The sequence below is a fragment of the Canis lupus genome, chromosome 38 (genome assembly GCF_003254725.2).
Source record: "Canis lupus dingo isolate Sandy chromosome 38, ASM325472v2, whole genome shotgun sequence".
In the NCBI taxonomy this organism is placed as follows: domain Eukaryota; kingdom Metazoa; phylum Chordata; class Mammalia; order Carnivora; family Canidae; genus Canis; species Canis lupus.
The window spans coordinates 21201122-21228719 of NC_064280.1; the positions used below are offsets into that span (position 1 = coordinate 21201122).

A 27598-nucleotide genomic window follows, 5' to 3' on the forward strand; every position below is an offset into this window, starting at 1 on the left:
GACCCTCCGACTCCCAGATACCCTTCAACCCCAGCCATAACCTTTCAATCTCTACAGAAGCCTGGAAATGAGAGGCCTCCATCCAAACAGTCGCTCCATCCAGTGTTGATTCTGAAAAACTGCCAGCCCTTGGGAGAGAAAGACCTGGGCTCGTTTTCCGAGGGGATCTGACAAGGCAGCAAGAATACATTTACATTTGACAGCCTGTGCTTTTCCAAAACAAGGGAGGAACAGTGGTGTGGATTTAACCCTGAAATCCCAGTGAGTCTGCAGGTTCACAAACTGCTCTGGTGGGAGGTGGAAACCAGCCAGAGGATGAGCTTGCTGGATGCATCTCTACTCAGGTCTTGGCTGATGGGGTTGGAAGGTACTGGTGTCCAGTTGTTGATTATGAAGGGCTGGGAGCTAGGAATCCAGTCCTCAGTCAGCCTGGCCATTCTCAGAGCAGAACTCCTTGGACCTCCATGTCTCAGATCTGCATTGAGAACACAGCCTGGACCAGCTGTGGCTCCCCCCTCCTCTAATCAAGCCCCACTATGTGTGAACCCAGGGAAGTTACTATAGGAACTACATCATGCAGCCCCCAGATGTTTGCTTAGAACAGAAATTGCATGTTGGGAAAGTGAAGGTAAGATCCAGCAAGTTGGAGGCAAGCCTCAAGCCCAATGTTTCTGAAAGTCTGGTCTCAGCCACTTGCATTAAATCACCTGCAATTCTCATTAAGGGTACCCAGTCCCAGGCTCCCCCCCAGATGTGTCAAATTAGAACTGGGGTGGCAAAAATCAGCCTTTCCAATCGGATTCTTGTGCATACCAAGTTTTGAGACCTAGTTGGGACCAAATGGCAAAGACTGTGCCAAAAGAATAAAAAGGTTTAAAAAATAAATAAGTAAATAAATAAAAAGGTTTTAAAGCACTTTAATTCTTGATCCCTCTTCTCGCCCTCATTCTTGTGAAACTGAGTGAACCAAACAAGGCAATGCCAGTTCCCCAGTTTATGTCTACCCAACAATCCTGATCATGATGAAAACCCATACTTTAAAGTGAAAAACTTGCTCATCAAAGCAACAGACCTGGACAAAATTTAACCCAAACATCCCATCTTAGACCGAGACCAGATCTATTCTGAGAGAAGCAAGATAAGATCTTGGCTACAGCCCCACTCTGGTCCCAGCCATACCCAAGTAATTCGGCCCTGCATTCCACTGCAGGGTTGGGGTGGAGTGGTGGTGGAGGTGGGGGGGCAGGGGGTGTCCTAGCTCTAGCAGATATGGTTGGGGGAAGGTTAACCAGGGGCAGAGGTCAAGATTCACCAATTCACACACCTTCACGAAAAGAGAAAAATATCTATATCTAAAGATAACTGCGCTGGGCCCATATCAGGCATTGGAAAGACGTTTCACAAACTGAAGTAGCCACCTGACGGAATCATCCTCGCCTGAGAGGACACCCTGCAGCCAGGGAGTCATGAAGGAATAAAGGGAAGGAGGAGGAGTAAATGGGTCTCCACACCTTAAGTACGCTCTTTTCAAAACCAGCAAGAACCTAAAAAACAAACAAACAGCCCACACTGAGTGGCAATGCCTTCTGTCACTTATCAGCGACATGCACACTGCAGGTGCTGAGAAACTCCGGGTCTTTGGGGTCAGGTGGCGAGAAGGAAGCGCAGAAGCACTTTCCGCAGGTGATGGGCCGGGGAGCCCGGGCTGGGATTGCAGAAACCGGGAAGCGCATCGCTGGGGGGGGGGGGGGGGGGGGCAGCCCGAGCCAGGCGCCGCGCCTCCCCCCCCCCAAGGGCCGACCTGGGGCTCTGCCCCCGCGCCGAAAATTCCAGTCATCCCCGCTGAATTCTCCAGCAGCCGTTCCCCGCTGGCCGCTGAAACTTCCCATTACGCCACCAAACTAGCCAACGGGCGGCTCTCCCCCTCCCCCTCCCCCCTCCCATGACTGGCACTTGCAACGGAGTCGTGGCCAGACATTTAAGAAGTGACTTGACACCTGGGCCCGGCTACCTGGAAATCTAAAACAAAAACAGAAACACCCCTGTGTTATTTTTCCTTCCATCAGGAAGTCGGCATTCCCCCTTAAAAAAAAAAACAAAAAAAAAACAAAAAAAAACGTGAAAGCACGTCTCCCACGGGATCCCAGCAGGTAAATAGCACCAGAGCGTCCCCTAAAGCGATTCTACAGACCCCGGGGACCCGCTGCGCGTCCCCCCGCCCCCGCTGGCTTCTCCGGCTCCGGAGGAAGGATCGGGAAGTCGGGCGGACCCGGAGGTGAGGATGGGGGTGTCTGCAGGTCGGGGGGCGGCGAGGCGAGGCCGCCCAAACTTCGCGGCTGCTCCGGAGCAGCACCGGGCGGCAGCCCGCGGAATGCGGCCCGACGGGGGAGGCACCTGCCCCCCGGGTGGGGGCCTCACCTTGGCTTCGAAGCAGATGCCGTGCTGGAAGGCGTCCTCGTTGTGCAGGGGGATCCGCAGGTCGTGCCCATCGTCCACAAGGTTGTACTTGGTTTTGCTGGGCATGGTGACCCGGGGACCGGCTCCTCCAGGCGCGGCGGCGGGAAGGGGCTGGCGGCCCGGGGAGGGAGGGGCGCGGGCGCCGGGAGCCGGGAGCCGGGAGCCGGGAGCCGGGAGCCGGGAGCCGAGGGCCGGCGGCAGCGGGCGGCGGGGCTGCGGGCGGCGCTGCGGCCGCGCGATTCCTGCGGGCGAGGAGGGCGGCGGCGGGAGCGGGCGGGCGGGCGGCGGCGGCCCGGGGGAGGGGAGCGGGGGGCGCGCGGCCCGAAGGGGACCCGGCGCGGCGGCTGCCCCGGACGAGGAAGAAAAGGCGGCGGCGGCGGCGGCGGCGGAGCGGGGTGCCTGTCACCGAGACGCCCGATCGGCCGCCGGCGAGCGCTCCTCCCGCGGGGCGGGCCCGGGCAGGCTCCGCCCACTGGACCCAGGCCCCGCCCACTGGACCCAGGCCCCGCCCACGGCCCCGCCCACGGCCCCGCCCGCCGCCCGCCCTTGGCTCCGCCCCTGGCCCCGCCCCCGCGCCGCCCGCCCGCCCGCCCGCGGAGCAGGTGAAAGTCCCCCCGACCTGCCGCCCGCGCCCCGCGCCCCGGCTCAGCCCCGCCTGTGTGCACGCTCACGCCGCAGCGCCCCCGACGCTTTGTTTTTCCTTTTGGGGCCGGGGGAGGGGCGACGTTTACTGCCGTGTGTTTAGGTTCTCCCGGGAAGGCCCAAGTCCTGGGGTCCTGGGGTCCTGGGGTCTCAGAATCACTCATTCTGAGAGTTCCCTGTTCCCTGGACGATCCACACTGTACCCCGAGCGGGGGAGCATCGCGGGAGCTTCTTGCTCCTTTTCAGCGGGGGATCTGTGGCTTGTGTAACGGGGCCCGGGGGATGCCTTTGGGAATGTGTTATTTATTTATTTATTTATTTATTTAAAGATTTTGTTTATTTATTCATGAGAGACACAGAGGGGGGTGGGGCAGAGACACAGGCAGAGGGAGAAGCAGGCTCCATGCAGGGGCCCGACGTGGTACTCGATCCAGAGACCCCAGAGTCACGCCCTGGGCTGAAGGCGGCGCTAAACTGCGGAGCCACCAGGGCTGCCCTGGGAATGGTTTTAATATTAGGGAGCCATCAGCCTGTGGATATGGAGTAGGCCAAGAAAGGAATACTAAGGGCAGGAGAATCCTCAACCTTTTTTATTTTTCTTAATTAAACCTTCTGTAGGGGATCCCTGGGTGGCTCAGCGGTGTGGTACCTGCCTTTGGCCCAGGGCCTGATCCTGGAGTCCTGGGATCGAGTCCCATGTTGGGCTCCCTGCATGGAGCCTGCTTCTCCCTCTGCCTATGTCTTTGCCTCTGTGTGTGTGTGTGTGTGTGTGTGTGTGTGTGTGTGTGTGTTTCTCATGAATAAATAAATAAAATATTTAAAATAAAATAAAATAAACCTTCGGTAACCGGTTATGGACAAGATGAACTTCCAAGTTATTTGCAGTCCTATTCTTCCTACCTTCCTAAATGCTGCAATTTGCCTATTGGTAAGAAGAGACCCACTGGCTTTTCTCCTTTCCATCAAGAGCTTTTGCCTTGCGGGATGTGCAAATGAAGGAGTCCCAGAAGTCTCTGCCATAGGCTTCTGCTGAAACCTCGAAGGTAGGGTGGTACAGGAAAAAATTATTTCCACGGCTTCACGTTATCCCAAAGTCACCAGAAGCAACTAAATGAACTGGTGCCAACACCAGTCCAACATGAGATCAACTGAGACCAAATGGTGGGCTCACCTGAGGAGGAGGAAAGAAGGTTGCATTCATTACCTTAAGCCTGCTTTTGATGCCCTGTGGACACGTCCACCCAAGGCAGCTCCCAACCAAACGCCATCGATTGTTATAGGGGCCCGGCTTGGAAGCAAGACAAAGCAACACAGTGTTGTTTGCAAAAGGCATATGTTCCTATGCCGTTTCCATGATAAATTTATATAACAGAGTGCCTTACTGCCATAATTCTACTTCTCATTTTGCGTCCTGGTGCTAAAGTACAATTGTCCTGTCCTATATTTTGCTTCCTCCCTATCTGCTGAAATTGCTGGTCAAGATATAGCACCTTCTAGGGTATCCCCTTAAATAAAAGTAAGCCGATGACTAGAACAAATTCATTGCGTACTTTATGCTGTATAGATTTTATTATAGTCATAAATATTAGTCATAGCCAACAATCATTTGCACTCAGGAAACGCACCACTCACGTCTTTATAAATACAGAACATGAAAGTCTAATCAGGCATGTCTGACTCTCTGAATGTCACCGTAGTTTTTAATATATGCATCATTACGTGCCCTCTAAAACCTGCACAGGAACTCGACAACTGCAAGGCAAGACCTCAAGCAACTCGTTGACATCTCCTTTTCTTTCCTGAATTTAAAGTCTTTTGACTCTCGGGGCGCCTGGTGGCTCAGTCGGTGGAACATCTGCTTTCAGCTCAGGCCATGATGATCCCCAAGTGTCCCAGGATCAAGCCCTGCATCAGGCTCCCTGCTCAGCTGGGAATTTGCTTCTTCATCTCCATCTGCCTCTCTCACAGCTCACGCTCTCTCTCTCGCTCTCCCTCTCTCTCTCAAATAAATAAAATCTTTTTTTTAATTAAATTTTAAAAATAAATTAAAAATACAGTCTCTTGACTCCAAAGGGCCTTTTATCTAGATTTACTTGTGTCCCATTGGACTGTTAAATTTTTGGAATTTCTTATCTAACTCTTTAACACATCGTAGACCAGACCCAAAAAGCTGAACCCCCAAAGATATTTCAGGGTCTGATACAGTGACTACTCCGTAACAGACATCTAGTAGTAATTTATGAAATCGAATAATAATAGCTAATGTTCACTGAGCTTTTTCTGTGTGTCAGGCATTTTTCTTAGAGCCTTACATGTATTATCTCATTTAATATTGACACTCCTAAGATTCGTCCCATTTTTGAAGAAACTGAGGCACAAATGAGTTACAAACTTTCCCAAGGTCACATACTTAGTAAGGAAAGGAACCGGAATATGAATCCAATTCTATGTCACAAGGTGTTTCCATCATGGCCTGGATTGCCATGAAAGTCTTTTTTTTTTTTTTTTTTTTAATTCACTTATTTGAGAGAGAGAGCGCAAGCAAGGTCAGGAGCAGAAGGAAAAGCAGACTCCCCGCTGAGCTGGGAGCCCGATGAGGGGCTGGATCCTGGAGCACTTGGGGATCACAACCTGAGCCAAAGGCAGATGCTTAACTGACTGAGCCACCCAGGAGCCCTGCCACAAAAGTCTTCTTACTGCAAATGAGATGCATATCAAATTCAGGGACTATGTTTTATTTAGATGTGTATTGTTGCTATATTCATTCCACTTCAGTTAGATGAAATGTTCCAAAAAGGAGAGGCCTGTTCTCTGCTTTGGCCTCCACCTAATACGTCAGAGCCCCACGGGCATAAAAACACCCTTCTTCCAGAAACAATGGGCATCCAAAGTAAATTTCCTTATTTTTAGCAGCGATTTCAATCTTGTTTTTGCACCTTTAAATATAATTGAATTTCCCACAGCATTTCCAAATCTACTTTTTAAAATGAATCAAGTTTTACCACTTTCCATAACCTTCTGTATTTAGAAACTGCATAATACTATTTTAATCTGAAGGACATTTAATTAAAATATAAATTGCTAAAGCATATAATACTTGCTATGTTAAATTTTATTAAAACTTTGTTTAAAAATGAATTGAAAAAATTTCCTAAATCCCTTTAGAACTGGAAGTTACTTAAAGGTCCTCTAATCCAGCTTCCTTTTTTCTTTTTTTTTAATAAGTGACTTTTTAAATGGATAAAATCCATTTATGAGAGAGGAAGAGAGAGAGTCTGAGCAGGGTGATGAGCAGAGGGAGAGGAACAAGCAGACTCCCTGCTAAGTGGGGAGCCCAACATGGGGCTTGATCCCAGGATCTTGAAATCATGACCCAAGCCAAAGTCAGCCACCCAACCGACTGAGCCACCCAGGCATGCCTAGTCCAGCTCCTTTGTTACAAAACAAAGAAACAGAAACCTGGGGAGATTAAGCCTAGTCCTCACTGTAAACTAGAGCTCCTACCTCAGGGATCTCTTCCTCACACGATGATGAGTTTTAAGTAAATGGACAGCAAACTTCATTTTTAACACGTTTGGAACTAAAATTCATTTGCTTTTGGTAGTAAAATACCTACTTGACAATATACTTCCTGTGCATTGTCTTACTTGGCCATATGAGATAAGTATAATCAATATACCCATTTTACAGATGAGGAAACTAAGAGGAGGAAGTAACTTGTGTAGATCATAGAATAATGGATCCTGGGAATCCTCCCGTAAGTTTAATCAGCAAAGAATGAAGATTATGTCAGTTTGCCCAGTACTGCTCAGATACACACATGGATTGAACTCACAAAATCTTTGTATAAATCATATCAAATATTAAGAATAAATAATGATTTCCTCCTGCTAGATAACTAGCTCCAAAAAATTCAAATTCTTTTTTTTAACCTGACAGTGTCTCCTGGGGCATAGAGAGTTGGAAATCATTAGCCCTTTTTTTTTTCCTTAGTAGATAAGGAAGACCTTGTTTAAGGCTATTGCAGCCCGGGAGAAAACTCAGAACTCAGGGTTCAGAATTCAATCTAAGCTCAAATCTGTTGAAACACAGGACTGAAGAGTTGGTTTTTGGATTTGGATTTTTCTGGTTTTGTGTTTGGTTTTTTTTGTTGTTGTTGTTTTAGTTTTGTTTTATACAATAGTGAATTGGGGCACCTGGGTGGCTCAGTGGTTGAGCGTCTGCCTTTGGATCAGGTCGTGATCCCGGGATCCTGGGATTGGTTCCCACATCGGGCTCCCTGCATGGAGCCTGCTTCTCCCTCTGCCCATGTCTCTGCCTCTTTCTCTGTGTCTCTTATGAATAAATAAATAAAATCTTTAAAAGAAAAAAAAAAAGAATAGTGAATTTATTCATGATAAATAACATGAAAGTTTCACATAAAGAACTTGCAAAGATATCCAAGGTAGGCCTGCAAATACATGATAAAAATCATATTGGCATAAGATTTTAGAACTGGAAAAATCATTACAGATCCTCAAAGTCTCTTATTTGACAGCAGAGAAACCTAAGCCCAGATTGCCTAAGATCCCAGTTCTTGAATGGCAAAGGTAGGACTAGAATCCTGGCTATAAAAAAATAAAAATAAAAAAAAAAACACCTGGTCCAGTATTGTCTCCATCATACTGTGCTGTCACCTGCTCATTAGCCCCCCCCCCTTTTTAAAGATTTTTATTCATTTATTTATTTGACAGAGAGAAAGAGAGAGAGAGAGCACACATGCACAGTGGGGAGAGGTAGAGGGAGAGGGAGAAGCAGGCTCCCCGCAGAGCAGGGAACCCCACGCGGGGCTCCATCCCAGGACCCTGAGATCACAACCGGAGCCGAAGGCAGACACCCAACTGACTGAGCCACCCAGGCACCCCTCATTAGCCCATTTTAAAAGATGGCAATAAAGATATTAAATGATGTCTCTAGAAAAAAAAAATATCTATCACTAATGGTGTCTAATCCACTGGCTTATTATGATCTTATTTTTATTACCTAAACACTAATTTGGGATGTTTTCCCCATTAAAAAGATTATCCTGCAAGATATGACACATTGTAATGCTGGCTTACATTATTTTTTTCCCCTTAATTGAAACTGACCCACGCCCCTATGCCAAGGGCAGGCCGCATTTCCCATTTATTTGTTTGAAAGGTAAGCTTCTCTGTCTACAAAAGTGTGCATATTACATTTTTATAAATTAAACCCTCTTTCAAATCGACTTCCACAGGAAGGTTTGTGCTCCAGGCTTGCCAGTACAGAGGAAAAGACAGAAAGGTAGGAGCTCCTGCCTTCTGGGCTTCTGTAACACCTTCCTACCCATCCTTGGACCCAAGAGACAAGAAACAAATAGTATGGAAGGTTTGGGACCTTCTCAGAGGGTCCACATGCTGCCACAGCCTTCCTTCTCTTGGAACACTCGTGGAAGGAGATCTTGAGAAAGGAGCACGGGCTGCAGAATTTTGCACTGGATCTTAGCCGAAAGGCCAAAAGGCCAAGAGAAGCGCTGGGTCCCTAGAATGTCGAATTTAAGGAAGAAGGTTGGGTGCCTGGCGGGGTCTGAGCCCCCTTTCTCATGGAGATTCTCCTAATCTCTCCCGGATGGTGGGACCACCATTCCTTGCCTTTTGAATTCAGATTCCTTTTCAAATGAGCTGTGTTTCTTGGTCCTGTTCAATATTTCAGGTGAGAAATCTTTTTTTAAAGATTTTATTTATTTTTTCATGACACACAGAGAGAGAGAGAGAGAGAGAGGCAAAGACACAGGCAGAGGCAGAAGCAGGCTCCATGCAGGGAGCCCAACGTGGGACTCGATCCCGGGTCACCAGGATCACACCCTGGGCCAAAAGCAGGCACTAAACCGCTGAGCCCCCAGGGCTGCCTGAGAAATTTTTATTAGTTCCACAGCTTTTCACCAAAGAGCCTGTTGACCAAAGGCAATAAAATCATATTTAACAAAAACTAACATCATATGTAACAAAAACTAATGATAGTTTCTCAGCAGGGGGGTGGATAGCAGGGGATGTGAGAGAGGTCTACACCTTAAGGAGACACTTCTAAGGGTGAAAGAGAATGTGCCATCTGAGCATAAAAAGGACCATGGGAGGGAAGGGAAGGCTTAAGACTGGTCTGAAATGAAAAGGATTTCATTACCCAGCAGGAGGAGCTCAGAAGACGTGGAGGCGGGTCTGCAGAGACACTAATAAACCACCAAGTGTCTTGAGGAGACAGTGAGGAGACCAGCTCTCCAGAAGGAAAGCCCTGCAAGCCAGGGCAATTGGAGGCGAGGCCGGCCAGAGAGTCTGGAAGCAGCATGCAGGCGCCGTCTGCACCAGGCTGCCAGGACCGCGCTCTTCCGTGGGAAACATTTGAACTGGGATGTGACCCAGGGTGTAATTCAGAAGATCACCCCTCTGCTCAGCAAAGGAAAAGGAAAACAGCATAGGTCTCCTGACCCTTTCTTTTATTTCAGCTACAATTGAAAAATGGGCACTAGCGGGGGGAGGAGCAAGATGGCGGAGGAGTAGGGTCTCCAAATCACCTGTCTCCACCAAACTACCTAGAAAACCTTCAAATTATCCTGAAAATCTATGAATTCGGCCTGAGATTTAAAGAGAGACCAGCTGGAATGCTACAGTGAGAAGAGTTCGCGCTTCTATCAAGGTAGGAAGACGGGGAAAAAGAAGTAAAGAAACAAAGGCCTCCAAGGGGGAGGGGCCCCGCGAGGAGCCGGGCTGAGGCCGGGGCGAGTGTCCCCAGGACAGGAGAGCCCCGTCCCGGAGGAGCAGGAGCTGCACCGACCTTCCCGGGGGAAAGGGGCTCGCGGGGAGTTGGAGCAGGACCCAGGAGGGCGAGGATCTCCTCGGGTTCCCGGGGACAGTAACAGCAACTGCGCACCCAGGAGAGTGCGCCGAGCTCCCTAAGGGCTGCAGCGCGCACGGGGGACCCGGCGGGACCCGGAGCAGTTCGGAGGGGCTCGGACGGCGGCTCCGCGGAGGGGGCTGCGCGGCCCGGGAGCGCGAATCCAACAGCACAGACCGGAGGCACAGGGCGCCGGGACACAGCCCAGGATCCCGCCTCCCCCGGGACAGGCAGAGGCCGGGAGGGCCCAGGACAGCGAGGACGCTCCTGCCCCAGCTGAGCAGATCAGCGGCCCCGCCCGGAGCCTCCAGGCCCTGCAGACGGAGTTCCTGCCGGAGCTGAATCCAGGTTTCCAGAGCTGCCCCGCCACTGGGGCTGTTCCTCCTGCGGCCTCACGGGGTAAACGACCCCCACTGAGCCCTGCACCAGGCAGGGGCACAGCAGCTCCCCCCACTGCTAACACCTGAAAATCAGCACAACAGGCCCCTCCCCCAGAACACCAGCTAGACTGACAACTTCCAGGAGAAGCCAAGGGACTTAAAGAACACAGAATCAGAAGATACTCCCCGGTGGTTCTTTTTTTGTTGTTTTGTTTTGTTTTGTTTTGTTTTGTTTTTGTTTTGTTTTGCTTTTTGATTTGTTTCCTTCCCCCACCCCCTTTTTTTCTCCTTTCTTTTTCTTTCTCTTTTTCTTCTTTTTTTTTCCGTTTTTTTTTTTCTCTTTTTCTTCCCTTTTTTTTTTTTTCTTCTCTTTCTCTTTTCTTTGCTTCTTTCTCTCCTCTCTTTTTCTCTTTTTCCCAATACAATTTGCTTTTGGCCACTCTGCACTGAGCAAAATGACTAGAAGGAAAACCTCACCTCAAAAGAAAGAATCAGAAACAGTCCTCTCTCCCACAGAGTTACAAAATCTGGATTACAATTCAATGTCAGAAAGCCAATTCAGAAGCACTATTATACAGCTACTGGTGGCTCTAGAAAAAAGTATAAAGGACTCAAGAGACTTCATGACTGCAGAATTTAGAGCTAATCAGGCAGAAATTAAAAATCAATTGAATGAGATGCAATCCAAACTAGAAGTCCTAACGACGAGGGTTAACGAGGTGGAAGAACGAGTGAGTGACCTAGAAGACAAGTTGATAGCAAAGAGGGAAACTGAGGAAAAAAGAGACAAACAATTAAAAGACCATGAAGATAGATTAAGGGAAATAAACGACAGCCTGAGGAAGAAAAACCTACGTTTAATTGGGGTTCCCGAGGGCGCCGAAAGGGACAGAGGGCCAGAATATGTATTTGAACAAATTCTAGCTGAAAACTTTCCTAATCTGGGAAGGGAAACAGGCATTCAGATCCAGGAAATAGAGAGATCCCCCCCTAAAATCAATAAAAACCGTTCAACACCTCGACATTTAATTGTGAAGCTTGCAAATTCCAAAGATAAGGAGAAGATCCTTAAAGCAGCAAGAGACAAGAAATCCCTGACTTTTATGGGGAGGAGTATTAGGGTAACAGCAGACCTCTCCACAGAGACCTGGCAGGCCAGAAAGGGCTGGCAGGATATATTCAGGGTCCTAAAGGAGAAGAACATGCAACCAAGAATACTTTATCCAGCAAGGCTCTCATTCAAAATGGAAGGAGAGATAAAGAGCTTCCAAGACAGGCAGCAACTAAAAGAATATGTGACCTCCAAACCAGCTCTGCAAGAAATTTTAAGGGGGACTCTTAAAATTCCCCTTTAAGAAGAAGTTCAGTGGAATAGTCCACAAAAACAAAGACTGAATAGATATCATGATGACACTAAACTCATATCTCTCAATAGTAACTCTGAATGTGAACGGGCTTAATGACCCCATCAAAAGGCGCAGGGTTTCAGACTGGATAAAAAAGCAGGACCCATCTATTTGCTGTCTACAAGAGACTCATTTTAGACAGAAGGACACCTACAGCCTGAAAATAAAAGGTTGGAGAACCATTTACCATTCGAATGGTCCTCAAAAGAAAGCAGGGGTAGCCATCCTTATATCAGATAAACTAAAATTTACCCCAAAGACTGTAGTGAGAGATGAAGAGGGACACTATATCATACTTAAAGGATCTATTCAACAAGAGGACTTAACAATCCTCAATATATATGCTCCGAATGTGGGAGCTGCCAAATATATAAATCAATTATTAACCAAAGTGAAGAAATACTTAGATAATAATACACTTATACTTGGTGACTTCAATCTAGCTCTTTCTATACTCGATAGGTCTTCTAAGCAAAACATCTCCAAAGAAACGAGAGCTTTAAATGATACACTGGACCAGATGGATTTCACAGATATCTACAGAACTTTACATCCAAACTCAACTGAATACACATTCTTCTCAAGCGCACATGGAACTTTCTCCAGAATAGACCACATATTGGGTCACAAATCGGGTCTGAACCGATACCAAAAGATTGGGATCGTCCCCTGCATATTCTCAGACCATAATGCCTTGAAATTAGAACTAAATCACAACAAGAAGTTTGGAAGGACCTCAAACACGTGGAGGTTAAGGACCATCCTGCTAAAAGATAAAAGGGTCAACCAGGAAATTAAGGAAGAATTAAAAAGATTCATGGAAACTAATGAGAATGAAGATACAACCGTTCAAAATCTTTGGGATGCAGCAAAAGCAGTCCTAAGGGGGAAATACATCGCAATACAAGCATCCATTCAAAAACAGGAAAGAACTCAAATACAAAAGCTCACCTTACACATAAAGGAGCTAGAGAAAAAACAGCAAATAGATCCTACACCCAAGAGAAGAAGGGAGTTAATAAAGATTCGAGCAGAACTCAACGAAATCGAGACCAGAAGAACTGTGGAACAGATCAACAAAACCAGGAGTTGGTTCTTTGAAAGAATTAACAAGATAGATAAACCATTAGCCAGCCTTATTAAAAAGAAGAGAGAGAAGACTCAAATTAATAAAATCATGAATGAGAAAGGAGAGATCACTACCAACACCAAGGAAATACAAACGATTTTAAAAACATATTATGAACAGCTATACGCCAATAAATTAGGCAATCTGGAAGAAATGGACGCATTCCTGGAAAGCCACAAACTACCAAAACTGGAACAGGAAGAAATAGAAAACCTGAACAGACCAATAACCAGGGAGGAAATTGAAGCAGTCATCAAAAACCTCCCAAGACACAAGAGTCCAGGGCCAGATGGCTTCCCAGGGGAATTTTATCAAACGTTTAAAGAAGAAACCATACCTATTCTCCTAAAGCTGTTTGGAAAGATAGAAAGAGATGGAGTACTTCCAAATTCGTTCTATGAAGCCAGCATCACCTTAATTCCAAAGCCAGACAAAGACCCCGCCAAAAAGGAGAATTACAGACCAATATCTCTGATGAACATGGATGCAAAAATTCTCAACAAGATACTGGCCAATAGGATCCAACAGTACATTAAGAAAATTATTCACCATGACCAAGTAGGATTTATCCCTGGGACACAAGGCTGGTTCAACACCCGTAAAACAATCAATGTGATTCATCATATCAGCAAGAGAAAAACCAAGAACCATATGATCCTCTCATTGGATGCAGAGAAAGCATTTGACAAAATACAGCATCCATTCCTGATCAAAACTCTTCAGAGTGTAGGGATAGAGGGAACATTCCTCGACATCTTAAAAGCCATCTATGAAAAGCCCACAGCAAATATCATTCTCAATGGGGAAGCACTAGGAGCCTTTCCCCTAAGATCAGGAACAAGACAGGGATGTCCACTCTCACCACTGCTGTTCAACATAGTACTGGAAGTCCTAGCCTCAGCAATCAGACAACAAAAAGACATTAAAGGCATTCAAATTGGCAAAGAAGAAGTCAAACTCTCCCTCTTCGCCGATGACATGATACTCTACATAGAAAACCCAAAAGTCTCCACCCCAAGATTGCTAGAACTCATACAGCAATTCGGTAGCGTGGCAGGATACAAAATCAATGCCCAGAAGTCAGTGGCATTTCTATACACTAACAATGAGACTGAAGAAAGAGAAATTAAGGAGTCAATCCCATTTACAATTGCACCCAAAAGCATAAGATACCTAGGAATAAACCTCACCAAAGATGTAAAGGATCTATACCCTCAAAACTATAGAACACTTCTGAAAGAAATTGAGGAAGACACAAAGAGATGGAAAAATATTCCATGCTCATGGATTGGCAGAATTAATATTGTGAAAATGTCAATGTTACCCAGGGCAATATACACGTTTAATGCAATCCCTATCAAAATACCATGGACTTTCTTCAGAGAGTTAGAACAAATTATTTTAAGATTTGTGTGGAATCAGAAAAGACCCCGAATAGCCAGGGGAATTTTAAAAAAGAAAACCATATCTGGGGGCATCACAATGCCAGATTTCAGGTTGTACTACAAAGCTGTGGTCATCAAGACAGTGTGGTACTGGCACAAAAACAGACACATAGATCAGTGGAACAGAATAGAGAATCCAGAAGTGGACCCTGAACTTTATGGGCAACTAATATTCGATAAAGGAGGAAAGACTATCCATTGGAAGAAAGACAGTCTCTTCAATAAATGGTGCTGGGAAAATTGGACATCCACATGCAGAAGAATGAAACTAGACCACTCTCTTTCACCATACACAAAGATAAACTCAAAATGGATGAAAGATCTAAATGTGAGACAAGATTCCATCAAAATCCTAGAGAAGAACACAGGCAACACCCTTTTTGAACTCGGCCATAGTAACTTCTTGCAAGATACATCCACGAAGGCAAAAGAAACAAAAGCAAAAATGAACTATTGGGACTTCATCAAGATAAGAAGCTTTTGCACAGCAAAGGATACAGTCAACAAAACTCAAAGACAACCTACAGAATGGGAGAAGATATTTGCAAATGACATATCAGATAAAGGGCTAGTATCCAAGATCTATAAAGAACTTATTAAACTCAACACCAAAGAAACAAACAATCCAATCATGAAATGGGCAAAAGACATGAACAGAAATCTCACAGAGGAAGACATAGACATGGCCAACATGCATATGAGAAAATGCTCTGCATCATTTGCCATCAGGGAAATACAAATGAAAACTACAATGAGATACCACCTCACACCAGTGAGAATGGGGAAAATTAACAAGGCAGGAAACAACAAATGTTGGAGAGGATGCGGAGAAAAGGGAACCCTCTTACACTGTTGGTGGGACTGTGAACTGGTGCAGCCACTCTGGAAAACTGTGTGGAGGTTCCTCAAACAGTTAAAAATAGACCTGCCCTACGACCCAGCAATTGCACTGTTGGGGATTTACCCCAAAGATACAAATGCAATGAAACGCCGGGACACCTGCACCCCGATGTTTCTAGCAGCAATGGCCACGATAGCCAAACTGTGGAAGGAGCCTCGGTGTCCAACGAAAGATGAATGGATAAAGAAGATGTGGTTTATGTATACAATGGAATATTACTCAGCTATTAGAAATGACAAATACCCACCATTTGCTTCAACGTGGATGGAACTGGAGGGTATTATGCTGAGTGAAGTAAGTCAGTTGGAGAAGGACAAACATTATATGTTCTCATTCATTTGGGGAATATAAATAATAGTGAAAGGGAAGGGAGAAGAAATGTGTGGGAAATATCAGAAAGGGAGACAGAACGTAAAGACTGCTAACTCTGGGAAACGAACTAGGGGTGGTAGAAGGGGAGGAGGGCGGGGGGTGGGAGTGAATGGGTGACGGGCACTGGGTGTTATTCTGTATGTTAGTAAATTGAACACCAATAAAAAAAAAAATTAAACATAAAAAAAAAAAAAAAAAAAAAAAAAAAAAAAAAAAAAAAAAAAAAGAAAAATGGGCACTAAAGCAGACGATTGGAATTTCCAGATCCTAAGAGCGTGTTCCCCAGTCCCTACAAAGAAAGGATGATGAAAACGGAGCTGCAAACAGTTCCCCTCAGCACGGCGGGCCCTCAAAGTATCTCTGCATCACTTGCTTCCAGATGCTTCCTAATTCTTGCTTCTATTCCACTTTAGCTTTGGGCCCTCTCTTTGGGTGGCAATTTGAATACTATTGTATTTGGTCCTCCGTTTGGTTTTTGTGTGGTTTATTTGTTTGTTTTCGTGCTCCGTGATGGCAAGGAGAATTTTCTTTAGTTTTAGCTGCTCGGCTCAAAGTCGGATCTAGGACCTTCACTTTTATTCCTCCCAACTTAGATCTCCGTTCCTAAATCTAGGCCTGCTTTCCTTCGTTATCTGCTTAAAACACAAAGTAAGCCCAGCTGCTAGAGTTGGAGCTTATCTGCTCCACTCAATCTACTCTGTGGTTGTAATCGATCTTGGTTCCTCTTTATAAAACCCACATTCTTAAGATAAGAAGCCTTGGGGGAAAAAAAAAAGGCCTGACCATTTTGACAAGAGTATGGAAAACACTTGGAAAGGCAATGTAAGTAAATATTTTATTTTCAGATCTCTCTTTGGAGGTGCAAAGCCGCTAAGCAGCTTTGTAGCTGCTTAAAAAAATAAGTGTCCTCCAGACCCCCCTCCCCACAGCCCCTAGTGTGAGAAAGAAGAAAGAAAGAAAGAAAGAAAGAAAGAAAGAAAGAAAGAAGAAAAAAAAGAAAAAGAAAGAAAGAAAGAAAGAAAGAAAGAAAGAAAGAAAGAAAGAAAGAAAGAAAGAAAAATACAGATGTGCAATGCAGCCAGGTGTGTTGCGGGCATTTGATTTTCTATCCCAGGTCCCAGATGGGCCACTTTGGGCCCTAGTGTGCTGTGAGAGCTCAGGTCCCGTGACCCCCGACTCTGATCACCCTAACAGGTTCCTCTCACCACAGGCAATGCCCTCTTTTGAACTGCACGCAAAGGGAGGGGCACAATATGTATTTTTTGAAAATTATAAGCATTTCAGGACAACTAGCAAATGAAGTGTTGAGGCCAGACCCAGCTTAGGCAGTTTTCCATCATCAGCAAATGCCTCACTCCCTTAAAAGGTCTTGAAATCTCCTTTATAAATCCCTTGACATCACCAGCTGGCCCCTCTCCACCCCACTCAGAGCGCTTTTCCTGAAACCGGGCTGGAGGGGCCTCAGAATTTTCCACCTCTCTGAGCAGCCGCGCGGTGCCATTCACTGGCTGGAGGCGGCCTCTGTAATTCGAGCTTTTACATACATGATAACACTTTAACTGAGGCCAAGCTTAATTCAGAACAAATGTTCCTCAAGTCCTTACCTTTTTGGAAAAGCTGCTAGAACCCCGACAGGGGGGTGCAGAAGGTAGGAGCGGGATGGGATTTCCAGACACGGGTCTGGTTGCCCATGCCAGGTGCTGGGCACCCTGCGGAGGTGCCACTGGGGTGCCACTGGGGTCCCGTGGCCTGCCTGCTGGGGCCCGCGTCCAGCTGTGAGACGGGTGTCATTCCCCGTCACTGCCTCCTGGGCTTCCGACACATGTTCCGAGCAAAGTCCTTACCAAGCCTAATGAGGGAATGGACTATGCTAATTAGTCAAATTTTCTGGCTCATGGGAAGTTACCATGGATATAGGATTTACCCAGGAGAACAAGACCATGATACAAAGCCCATTTCTGGGCAGCTACTTGTACACCTGTGTTCATAGCAGCATTAGTCACAATAGCCAAAGGGCAGAGACAACCGCAACGGTCATCAACGGAGGAACAGAGAAACAAAATGTGGGATATATATGGACACACAATGGCTATGATTCGGCCTTAAAAGGAATGCAGTTCTGACACCTGCTACAACGTGGATGAGGAATACGCTAAGTGAAATAAGCCACAAACAAATATATATGATTCCATTGATGGGGGACCTAGAGTAGCCAAACTCAGAGAGACCAGAGGTAGACCAGTTACGAGGGACTGCGGGGAAGGGGGAGAGGAAGGTGTAGTAGAGTGGGTGGTGTTTCAGTTTGGAATGAGGAAAACGTTCTGGAGATGTCTGGTGCTGGCGGCTGCACAGCAGTGAATGTCCTTAATGCCACTGAATTATTATGGGTTTTATTTTTTTTTGAGATTTTATGTTTCTTCATTTGAGGGAGAGATAGACAGAGACGGAGAGAGCACAAGCAGGAGGAGAGGCAGAGAGAGACGCAGCCTCCCAACCAAGCTGGGAGCCCAACATGGGGCTCGAGCCCAGGACCTGGAGATCATGACCCACAGGGAAGGCAGATGCTCAACCATCTGAGCCACCCAGGAGCCCCTGAATTGTATATTTTATTTTGTTTTTTGTTATGCATTTATTTTAACACACACAGAGCACAAGTAGGGGGAGCGGCAGGCAGAGGGAGAGGGAGAAGCAGCCTCCCCGTTGAGCAGGGAGCCCAATGCGGGACTTGATTCTAGGACCCTGGGATCATGACCTGAGCCGAAGGGAGATGCATAACCGACTGAGCAACCCAGGCGCCCCTATTTTTTTATTTTTTTTTAAGATTGTATTTATTTGAGAGGCAGAGAGAGTGCCCACAAGTGAGGAAAGGGGGCAGAGGGAGAGGGAGAAGCAGACTCCCCGCCGAGCAGCAAGCGTGATGCAGGGGCTCAATCCCAGGACCTCAGGATCATGCCCTGAGTCAAAGGCAGATGCTTAACCAACTGAGCCACCCAGGGGCCCCTAAACTGTACTTTTTAAAAAGCATGTTTCTGGAGCTCTTGTAACACTTCCCGAAGCTACGTGGGTTTCTTTGGAACTGCAGGGTCACGGCCACGATTGTCAGTAATCGCTCCGCTGATGTACAGAAAAGCTCTGGTTAATCAGACCTTCTCATGGGACACGTACTCTGTGCGATTTCAAGTTCCTCTGGAGTTGGGATGTTGAATGAGAAAAACATTAAACAAGAAGACACTTGGGGACAGAAGAATACCTGAAACCCCATTTCAGCCCGTCTCAGGGGCTACCTCACGGCAGTTTTTATGCTTATTTCCATGGGAGTTCTTTTTTTTTTTTAAGATTTATTTTTTTTATTTATGATAGACATAGAGAGAGAGAGAGAGAGAGAGAGGCAGAGACACAGGCAGAGGGAGAAGCAGGCTCCATGCTGGGAGCCTGACGTGGGACTCGATCCCAGGACTCCAGGATCACGCCCCGGGCCAAAGGCAGGTGCAAAACCGCTGAGCCACCCAGGGATCCCTTCTATGGGAGTTCTGACAGATTTTAGAGCTTGAAGGGTTAGAGGAAATGGATTTCCATCTGAACCTCAAGAGCCAAAAGGCAGAAACCCACAGGCACATCAGTAGATGAATGGATAAATAGGGGCGCCTGGGGGGCTCAGCCAGTTAAGTGGCTCATTCTCGATTTGGGGGTCAGGTCTTGAGATCAAGCCCCACGTCGCTCAGCAGGGAATCTGCTTCAGATTCCCCCTCTCCCTCAGCCTCCTCCCCTCACTCTCTCTCCACTTAAAAAAATAATAATAAAAACAAAATACAATGTGATGTATACACACATGGAATACTATTCAGCCTTAACATGTGCTACAACGTGGATGAACCTTGAGGAATTACGCTAAGTGAAATAAGTTTGGTCCCAAAAGGACAAATATTGCATGATTCCACTTAATAAACAAGACCGACAACAGGCAAATTTATAGTGATGGAAAGTAAAATAGAGACTGTAGGGGTCGGGGGGCGGGGGTCACGGGGAATTAGAGTCTAGCACATCGTTTCTGTTGGGGAGGACGAGAAGATTCTGGAGGTCGGTTGTGGTGACGGCCGTACGACACTGTGAATGTATTTCATGCCATTGAACCATACACTAAACAACTGTTGAGATGCGTTGTGTGTGATGTGTCTTTTACCGCCATAAAGAAAAATCAAAGTTTTCAAACAGCGAGGTCGTGCACGTGAAGTACTTACAGTCTGGGGCACATTGTAGACCCTCAGTGCGTGTTTGTTATTACCCCGTGCACGTCACAGCGGCTTTCGGGGTGCAAGGAGACAAGAGGGTCCATCAGCCTTCAGATGCATGTTTTGAGAATATGCTACAGCGTCTGGCCCCAGGACTTGTCCTCCTCAGCCCCGTGTCCAGACCCGTGCCCGTCCGTATTGCCTGGCTGCGCTGCCGCGGCCTGCGGGGCTCTCCCGGCGCACCAGGGACGCAGTCACGGCCCTGCGGGCTACACTGCAGCGAAGTTCTGCAGTCACTGCTGCTGCTGTCATGTAAGGTGTAGGCTACGGTGGCAAAAGGCAAGCAGGTCTGCTGTCTAAAGCAGAGCACGAGAGTCTGCAGGTGCTCCCAAGCGTCCTCCTGGCCTACAGCGGCAGGCTGCAGGTGGCAGTGCGGGGACTTGGGCCACACACGGAGTGCTCTTAATTTGCTACCACCCGTGGTCAGCACCGAGGTGGCTCTGGAAAACCTGCGAGGGTCTCCAGAAACCCACCACGCAGGAACGGTAACAATCGTGGCAGCCCCGGGGACACACACGTCGCTTCTGTCTCTCAGGATAAAAATAGGTGACTTTCGGGCAGCCCGGGGGCCTCAGCGGTCTAGCACCTGCCTTCAGCCCAGGGCGTGATCCTGGAGACCCGGGATCGAGTCCCACGTCGGGCTCCCTGCATGGGGCCTGCTGCTTCCTCTGCCTGTGTCTCTGCCTCTCTCTCTGTGTCTCTCATGAATAAATAAATGGAATCTTTAAAATAAAATTAAAAAATAAAAATAGGTGACTTTCTTACCTGCCTTAACAGTTTGCAAAGCCCTTGTTGGTCTTGTCTAATCCTCATGAGACCTTTCAGAGGAAGGTGCCAGTGTGGCTCTCACTGTGCAGGTAAGGAAACTAAGACAAAGGAGGCTATGGGGTCTCCCTAAGAGGGTGTCGGTATGGGGCGTAACATCCAGAAGGCAAGCGCCCCGGCCTACCGCACATCTCCTATGCGTTCATTCCATTATTTATTTTTTTTAAAAGATACATCTATTTATTTTAGAGAGAGAGAGAGAGAACGTGCGCACGTGTGCATGCACATGAGTGGGGGGGGGGGCGCACAGGGAGAGAATCTTCCAGCAGACACCCCAATGAGCACAGAGCCCAACGCAGGGCTTGATCTCAGGATCCATGAGGTCATGACCTGAGAGGAAACCAAGAGTTGGAAGCTCGCCACACTGAGCCCCCCGGTGGCCCACAGTCCTTCTGGTTAGTTCTTGCCCCCTGCCCCCCACTCCACTGTAGATCTCTCTGCCCGGGGGCCCCCTTGAGGAAAGGGACTTTCTGGACAGGGGCGTGTCTGCACAGCCCAGACCAAACACAGGCCCTTGCCTTCCTCGCGGCTCCTCTCGAAGAGTGGAGGATCTGCAAGCGATCCTCTTCCCTAGACGTCTGTCTTGCTTGACTGGCCCATGACAGTGACATCCCTACAAACCCGGGAGTGAGCACTCGCTCCTTCGTCCATTCATTGATTCACTCATTCATTTCTGCAGGAACACCACCTCCTACGTGCATTTCGTCTCCCTGCCCCGGCGAGCTGGTATGATTTGAACCACCCCGCGTAGCCCAGGAGTGGAAATGAATTGTCAAGGAGGCTCATCCGTGCCTCAGAAAACTACTGAGACGATGGGGCTGGTGAGTGAGTGAAGGGCTCCGAGGAGGTCCGGGTTATGCTGTGTCCCTAGCTGCCCTCCCGCCCAGGCCGGGCAGCGTGGGATGCTTACAAAACGGTCATTTTCTCTTTCTCCAGATCCTGCTCCCATCATCGGCTGAGATCCTGGGTGAGGGAGCCCTTGTGAACTCCCCGCCCCTCAGTTTATCTCCTGAGCCTCACCTCCCTGTGTTGCCAGTCACAGCTTTGACGTTGCCCCCATCACAGCCAGCTTGCCACACTTGGGGTCCGTGCCCAGGACAGGGACACACTCAGGAGTTCTAGGAAATGAGAATCTCTGCTGTTCTATCATTTCCCATTTCCTTTACTATTAAGGATTTATAGATATATATGAGAGAGAGAGAGAGAGAGAGAGAGAGCCCAAGCCAGGGGAGAGGCAGAGGGAGAAGGCGAGGAAGAGAGAGAGACTCTGCTGAGTGTGGAGCCTGACCCAGAGCTCCATCTCACAACCCTGAGATCTTGACCTGACCTGAAATCAGGAGTCGGACACTTCACCAGCTGAGCCACCCAGGCGCCCCTTAGGATTTAGAGCAATTTAAAACACTGAAGGAAGACACTTTTGGGGTTAGCTCCTTCCACCCCATTTTACACAAGAGGAAACCAAAGCCCAGAGAAGTTAAGTGACTTTTGAAAGGCCACACCTCTGGCTGATAGCATAGCTGGACCTGGAACTCGGGCTTCTGGGTCTTTCCACGATCCCAGTAACCTGGCTATTACCCACCTGCCATGCAGAATTCTGCAGGGCCTTGCTTATGGCAGGACAAACCCCGTTCACCGCTAATTGCCGCCTCCTTCCTCAGAACCCGTCGGCTTTCCTCGGAGGGGGAGGTGGGGGGGGGGCGGCGCGGTTCTCTGCACAGTAAATGCACAGTAAAGCAGTCTCTGGTGCCCTCCAGGGGCAGAACCGAGTAGCGGAGAATTGCTCACACAAGACAAAATCTGCAAGTAGCCTGAGAAATAAACCCTCCGATCCACCTGCACCCCAATTTTGCAGAATACTTTGGAATCGCCTTTTCATTTTGAGGATCGTGCAACATGTTGAAGCACATCAAAATCTGTTTGAGGGGCGCCTGGGTGGCTCAGTCGGTTGGGCATCCGCCTTCGGCTCAGGTCACAATCCCAGGGAGAGAGAGCATAGTGCTCCCTGCTCAGCGCAGGGTCTGCTTCCCCCTCGCCCTCTGCCCCTCCTTGCCGCTTGTGTTTTCTCTCTCTCCTCTCTGAAATAAATAAATAACATCTTTAAAAGAAAAAAAAGAGACTCAAACTCACATGTCTAAACATCCCGCATGGCCAGCACAGTGCAATTTGGTAAGAATTAGATTTGAGCAGTGTGGTTTTAGGCAGGAAATTAGAGATGCTGACTCCACGTGCAAAACGTGCGGTTCTAGGCGTGGGGTTTCTGATTAGGTGGGTTGCTCTTTTTTTTTTTTTTTACAATTTTATTTATTTATTCATGAGAAACACACACAAAGAGAGGCAGAGACACAGGCAGAGGGAGAAGCTGACTCCATGCAGGGAGCCTGATGTGGGACTCGATCCTGGGACTCCAGGATCACACCCTGGGCCGAAGGTGGGCGCTAAACCACTGAGCCACCCAGGGATCCCCTAGGTGGGTTGTTCTTATATCTGTGAACTGTGAGGTCCTCCTGTACCCCTGCTTTGTCCTTCTCCATCCTTGTACCTCACCCTAAGGAAGATGGTTGTATGAGTCAGAGTATTTGACTCCAGCTGCTGTAACAAACAATCCCAAGTCTTGATAACTTCGTGCAATAAAAGCTTTCCTCACTCACACAAATTTGAAGTAGATGTTTCTGGTCAAGCAGCTCTTCTGCACAGCTGTCTTCTTAAATGGTTAGCTCGAGTTAGCCCCAGGATCCAGGCCTCTTCTACCTTGTGGCTCCGCCTTGTCATCTCCACGGGATCTTCTCAATGCAGTTAGATGACAGTTGGAGAGACGAAAGGCTATGTTTCTGGAACTTACCCAGCTCAGCCAGGGGTTTCACACATCATTTCTGCTCCAGATCTTGCAGTGAGAACTAGCCACATTCACACACACATACGCCAGAAGCCGTGACTTGGGGTCCCTGGCTGGACACCTGCTTGCAAGCAGTAACTCTGCATCTTGGAAGGGAGGGTGACATTTTAGGCTGGTCATCCTCACCCAAACAGCCCTGTGAAATAATTAGGTATTAAAGTTCTTCTATGAGAGACAGGGAGGTAAAAAGGATTGTTTGACTCATGAAATCGTTCTGCAGAATCTAGAGAACTACCTGTTCCCAGGAAGGTTTGCAAAGCATTATCAACCGTAACCCCAAGGGTCCCCTGTAGCCCTCCCAGGTTCTCCGTAGTTGCTCGTGTGGGTCATCATTACATTGGAGCTGGAACCCGAGGGCACAAATAGAGAAGGGAGGAAGACCCAGGTGCCCTCCGAGGCTGCCTCTCGCAGACCGTAGGAAGGCTGAAGGGAAAGACGAACTTTTTGTGTCATCCTCTGGAAAGAAGATTATCGTCTTTCTGGTGAAGGTTCTGCTCCTCCACACACTTGGAGGCACAGCAGGGCATAAAGACAGGTCACAAATAAAAGCGTACTTCCCGTTCCAGAAGTTCAGAGCTAAGGAAGGCAGAGGACTGCATGAGACATTGTGTTTGGCACTAAAGGAAGATGTGGTTTGAAGAATGAGCTGCAGGTGAATGGAAGCCCGGGCCTCCCTCAGGTGCCTTCACCAGCTCGGAGGCAACTTGATTTGAGGCCTCTGGTGCCTGCATCTGTTCCTTTCGAATGTGAGACCTCAATCTCAAAGGGCTTCTGGTCTGACATGTGGTTTTGCCATCTTAGAGGTGATGACTTGATGATATACCTTAAATTGAGTGGCAATTCAGCTACAGAAAATAATGTAATTAAAGTGTAGATAGGGGGCCCTGGGTGGTTCAGTGGTTGAGCATCTGCCTTGGGCTCAGGTCGTGATCACAGGGTCGTGGGATCGAGTCCCGCATCGGGCTCCCTGCATGGAGCCTGCTTCTCCCTCTGCCTGTGTCTCCACCTCTCTCATTGTCTCTCATGAATAAACAAATAAAACATAAAAAAATATTGATAGTGTTCTAAGAAATGCTTGAAAATCTGAAAAAGTCTGTTTTGGATAGAATGATTAATTAACACTTCGCTCTTCCATCAAAAAACAGGTATGGGGTGCCTGGGTGGCTCAGTCGGTTGAGGGTCCAACTCTTGATTTCTGCACAGGTTATGATCTCAGAGTTGTGAGATCAAGCCCCACCTTGGGCTCCACGCTCAGCATGGAGTCTGCTCAGGACACTCTCTCTCTCTCTTTCTGCCCCTCTCCCAACTCATGCTATAGATAGATAAATGATGCTGGATAGATAGATAGATAGATAGATAGATAGATAGATAGATATAGATAAAACTTTAAAAATAAATATAAATATTGCCTAAGTCTAAAATCCTGCCTGAACAGGCCCTTTGTGTGGACCTAGAGGAGAAAAGGATGGGAGGGGTCAGCACAAGGGCTGTATGGTCAGCTTTGTGGAATGAACCAACTAACTAGTGAGAAGTGAGCCCCCTAGAAGGAAGGGGGATCCTACAGTATGCATCCTCTTCCCTTCCCTGGAGCTTCATACCAAACACAGAGAACAAGAGAAGGGCCAGAGCAGATACTGAAATCACAGAACCATCATTCTTGATGCCAATCCCTGGCCATGGACCTGTGTCAGGGACACATTCTCCCTGAATGTGTACAAGACTGCTCCAAGAGCCTAGGTGTGGACTGGCCTGTCAGTCGGGGCTGGGCTGGCTCTAACTATAAGGGGTTGAGAAGCAGGAGCTCAGAAGGCATTGCATGATCATCATCAGAGAATGAAGCATGAAACACTCTGTGTGGTTAATGGTGTTTAAACTAAGATTAAACTGTCCTCCAGGCCAATGAAGAGGTGTCTGGCTGGCTTAAGAGGTAGAGCATGTCACTCTTGATCTCAGGATCTTGAGTTTCAAGCTCCACGTTGGGTGTAAAGATTATTTTAAAAACAACAATAACAACAACAAAACATCCTTCAGGCTGATGATCTAAACTTAGGGCACATAAATATCATCAGGGCGGGAGGTGGAGAGTGTACCAAAAAGCAAAGTCCCAGGGTCCCAACCAGAAAAGTGGTTGAGATAGGACTAGAAATCTGCATTTTGCATCAGCTGACCATGTAATTCTCTAGGAGGTGCTGGGGACATAGCTGAAAATAGCTGTGGACTAATAGTCTACAGTTTGACAAAAATAAAAATGACTTCTATTACCACCAGAAAAAATTAAAATATTTTTTAAGGAAAATATTCACATTGCTTGATATAATCTTATCATAGAGCTTTCAAAAGTTGAATATGTATATTTCATTTTTTGGCAGTGTACATTTTACATTTTTTTAAAAGATTTTATTTATTTATTCATGAGAGACATAGAGAGAAAGGCAGAGACACAGGCAGAGGGAGAAGCAGGCTCCATAGAGAAGTGGGACTCGATCCCGGGTCTCCAGGATCACACCCTGAGCCAAAGGCAGATGCTCAATCACTGAGCCACCCAGGTGCCTCTACATTTTACATTTTAAAACAATGATCCAATTTTTATATTTTTGAGACTGATTTTGTGCGTCAAGAAAGCTGAATGTTGAGTTGCTCATTTAAGCACAGATGTATGGAGTCACTGCAGGTGAATGTTCCCAGCGTGGCAGGGGAATCATAGGTCCTTTATAAAGCAGGTGGTAGAGGGATAACGCGGATCTTACAAAACACAGTTATACAAAAGTGTTCTGTTTAACTGAAATATTGCATACGAGTTCTGAGTATTTGTCTTCAAAGGTGGTGATGATTTTAATTAAACTGACCTATAGGGTTTTTTTTAAAAAACTATTTGATTTGATTTGATTTGATGTAATCTCTATGCCCAGCATGGGCCTCAAACTCATGACCCCAAGAGCAAGAGTTGCATGCTCCACTGACTGAGCCAGCCAGGCGCCCCAAAACTACTGTTTTTAATTTGAAATGTTTCTTTTTTTTTTTTTCTAAGATTTTGTTATTTGAAAGAGAAAGCTGGAGAGGTGGGGAGAGACAGAGGAGAGGGACAAGAAGACTCCCCATGGGACTCAATCCCAGGATCCCAGAATCATGACCTAAGCCAAAGGCAGATGCTCAACTGAGCCACCCAGGCACCCCCAAAATGTTTCTTTTTTCAGAAGGAATAGGAGGAAATACTTCAAATGTTATTTTGCAGAAATAATGAAATTCTACATATAATAGAAAAAATAATAAAGGACTCTGAGTTGAAAGTGTCCTTAAAAGTAAACTAGTCCAGCAGCTCATCTGATGTTCAGCAGCCTGTGGGAACAATTCAGCTTCGGAGACTGAGGCCTGAGTTTAACAACAGGCTTTGCCATTTGGACAGTCGCTGTATAACCTGAGACACGTGGCTTATGTTTTCTGGGCTTCAACTTCCCCATCTGTCAAACGACAGGGCGGCCACCATGTGTCTTTCGGCCCTGACATTCTGTGATTCTTGTTTTGTGACCATCTTCACCTTCCTCTTCATATTTATTCATAATCTGGAGAAAGATGAACTGATTTTTACTTTGCAAATTACCCCTCAATTTAGAATGAATGGATTAGAACATACATATGTCCAACGATTTCTTAAAAACCTATACTTAAAATGAAAATCTCCTCATCTAAAATGCTTCAAACATGAATAAATAAATTCACTCCCAATAAAGTCAGAACGGAAGAGCATGCTCTGACAGAAAGCCTCAAGAAGGCCATGGCAACCATCCAACCAATGATTCTCCTCCATAAGTACAACCTGTATCGGAAATGGAATTACTGTGTCCTTAATACAGGTAAATAGAGCCGTCAGATACACAGCTGCTATCACAAATGATCTCTGGAGACACAAGCTCATGCTTTAAGAAAAGCTCAGCATCTCTTTGATGCTTAATGGGATGCACCATCCTGACTGA

General features: G+C 47.0%; 1 protein-coding gene and 1 long non-coding RNA gene across 2 annotated transcripts in view; one reads left to right on the forward strand and one right to left on the reverse strand.

Annotated features, from left to right (window-relative positions):
• LOC112643047 (nitric oxide synthase 1 adaptor protein) overlaps positions 1-2672 on the reverse strand; it is a 275681-nt gene extending 273009 nt beyond the window's left edge. The window contains 1 exon segment of the mRNA XM_049106837.1: positions 2419-2672. Within this exon segment, the coding sequence (XP_048962794.1) occupies positions 2419-2523 (105 nt within the window). The 5' untranslated portion in view covers positions 2524-2672.
• Positions 1830-9618, forward strand: LOC112643050 (uncharacterized). Its single transcript, XR_007409033.1, has 3 exons — positions 1830-2275; positions 8357-8403; positions 9284-9618. It is a non-coding gene; the product is annotated as an uncharacterized LOC112643050 (long non-coding RNA).
• The last annotated feature ends 17980 nt before the right edge of the window (positions 9619-27598 follow it).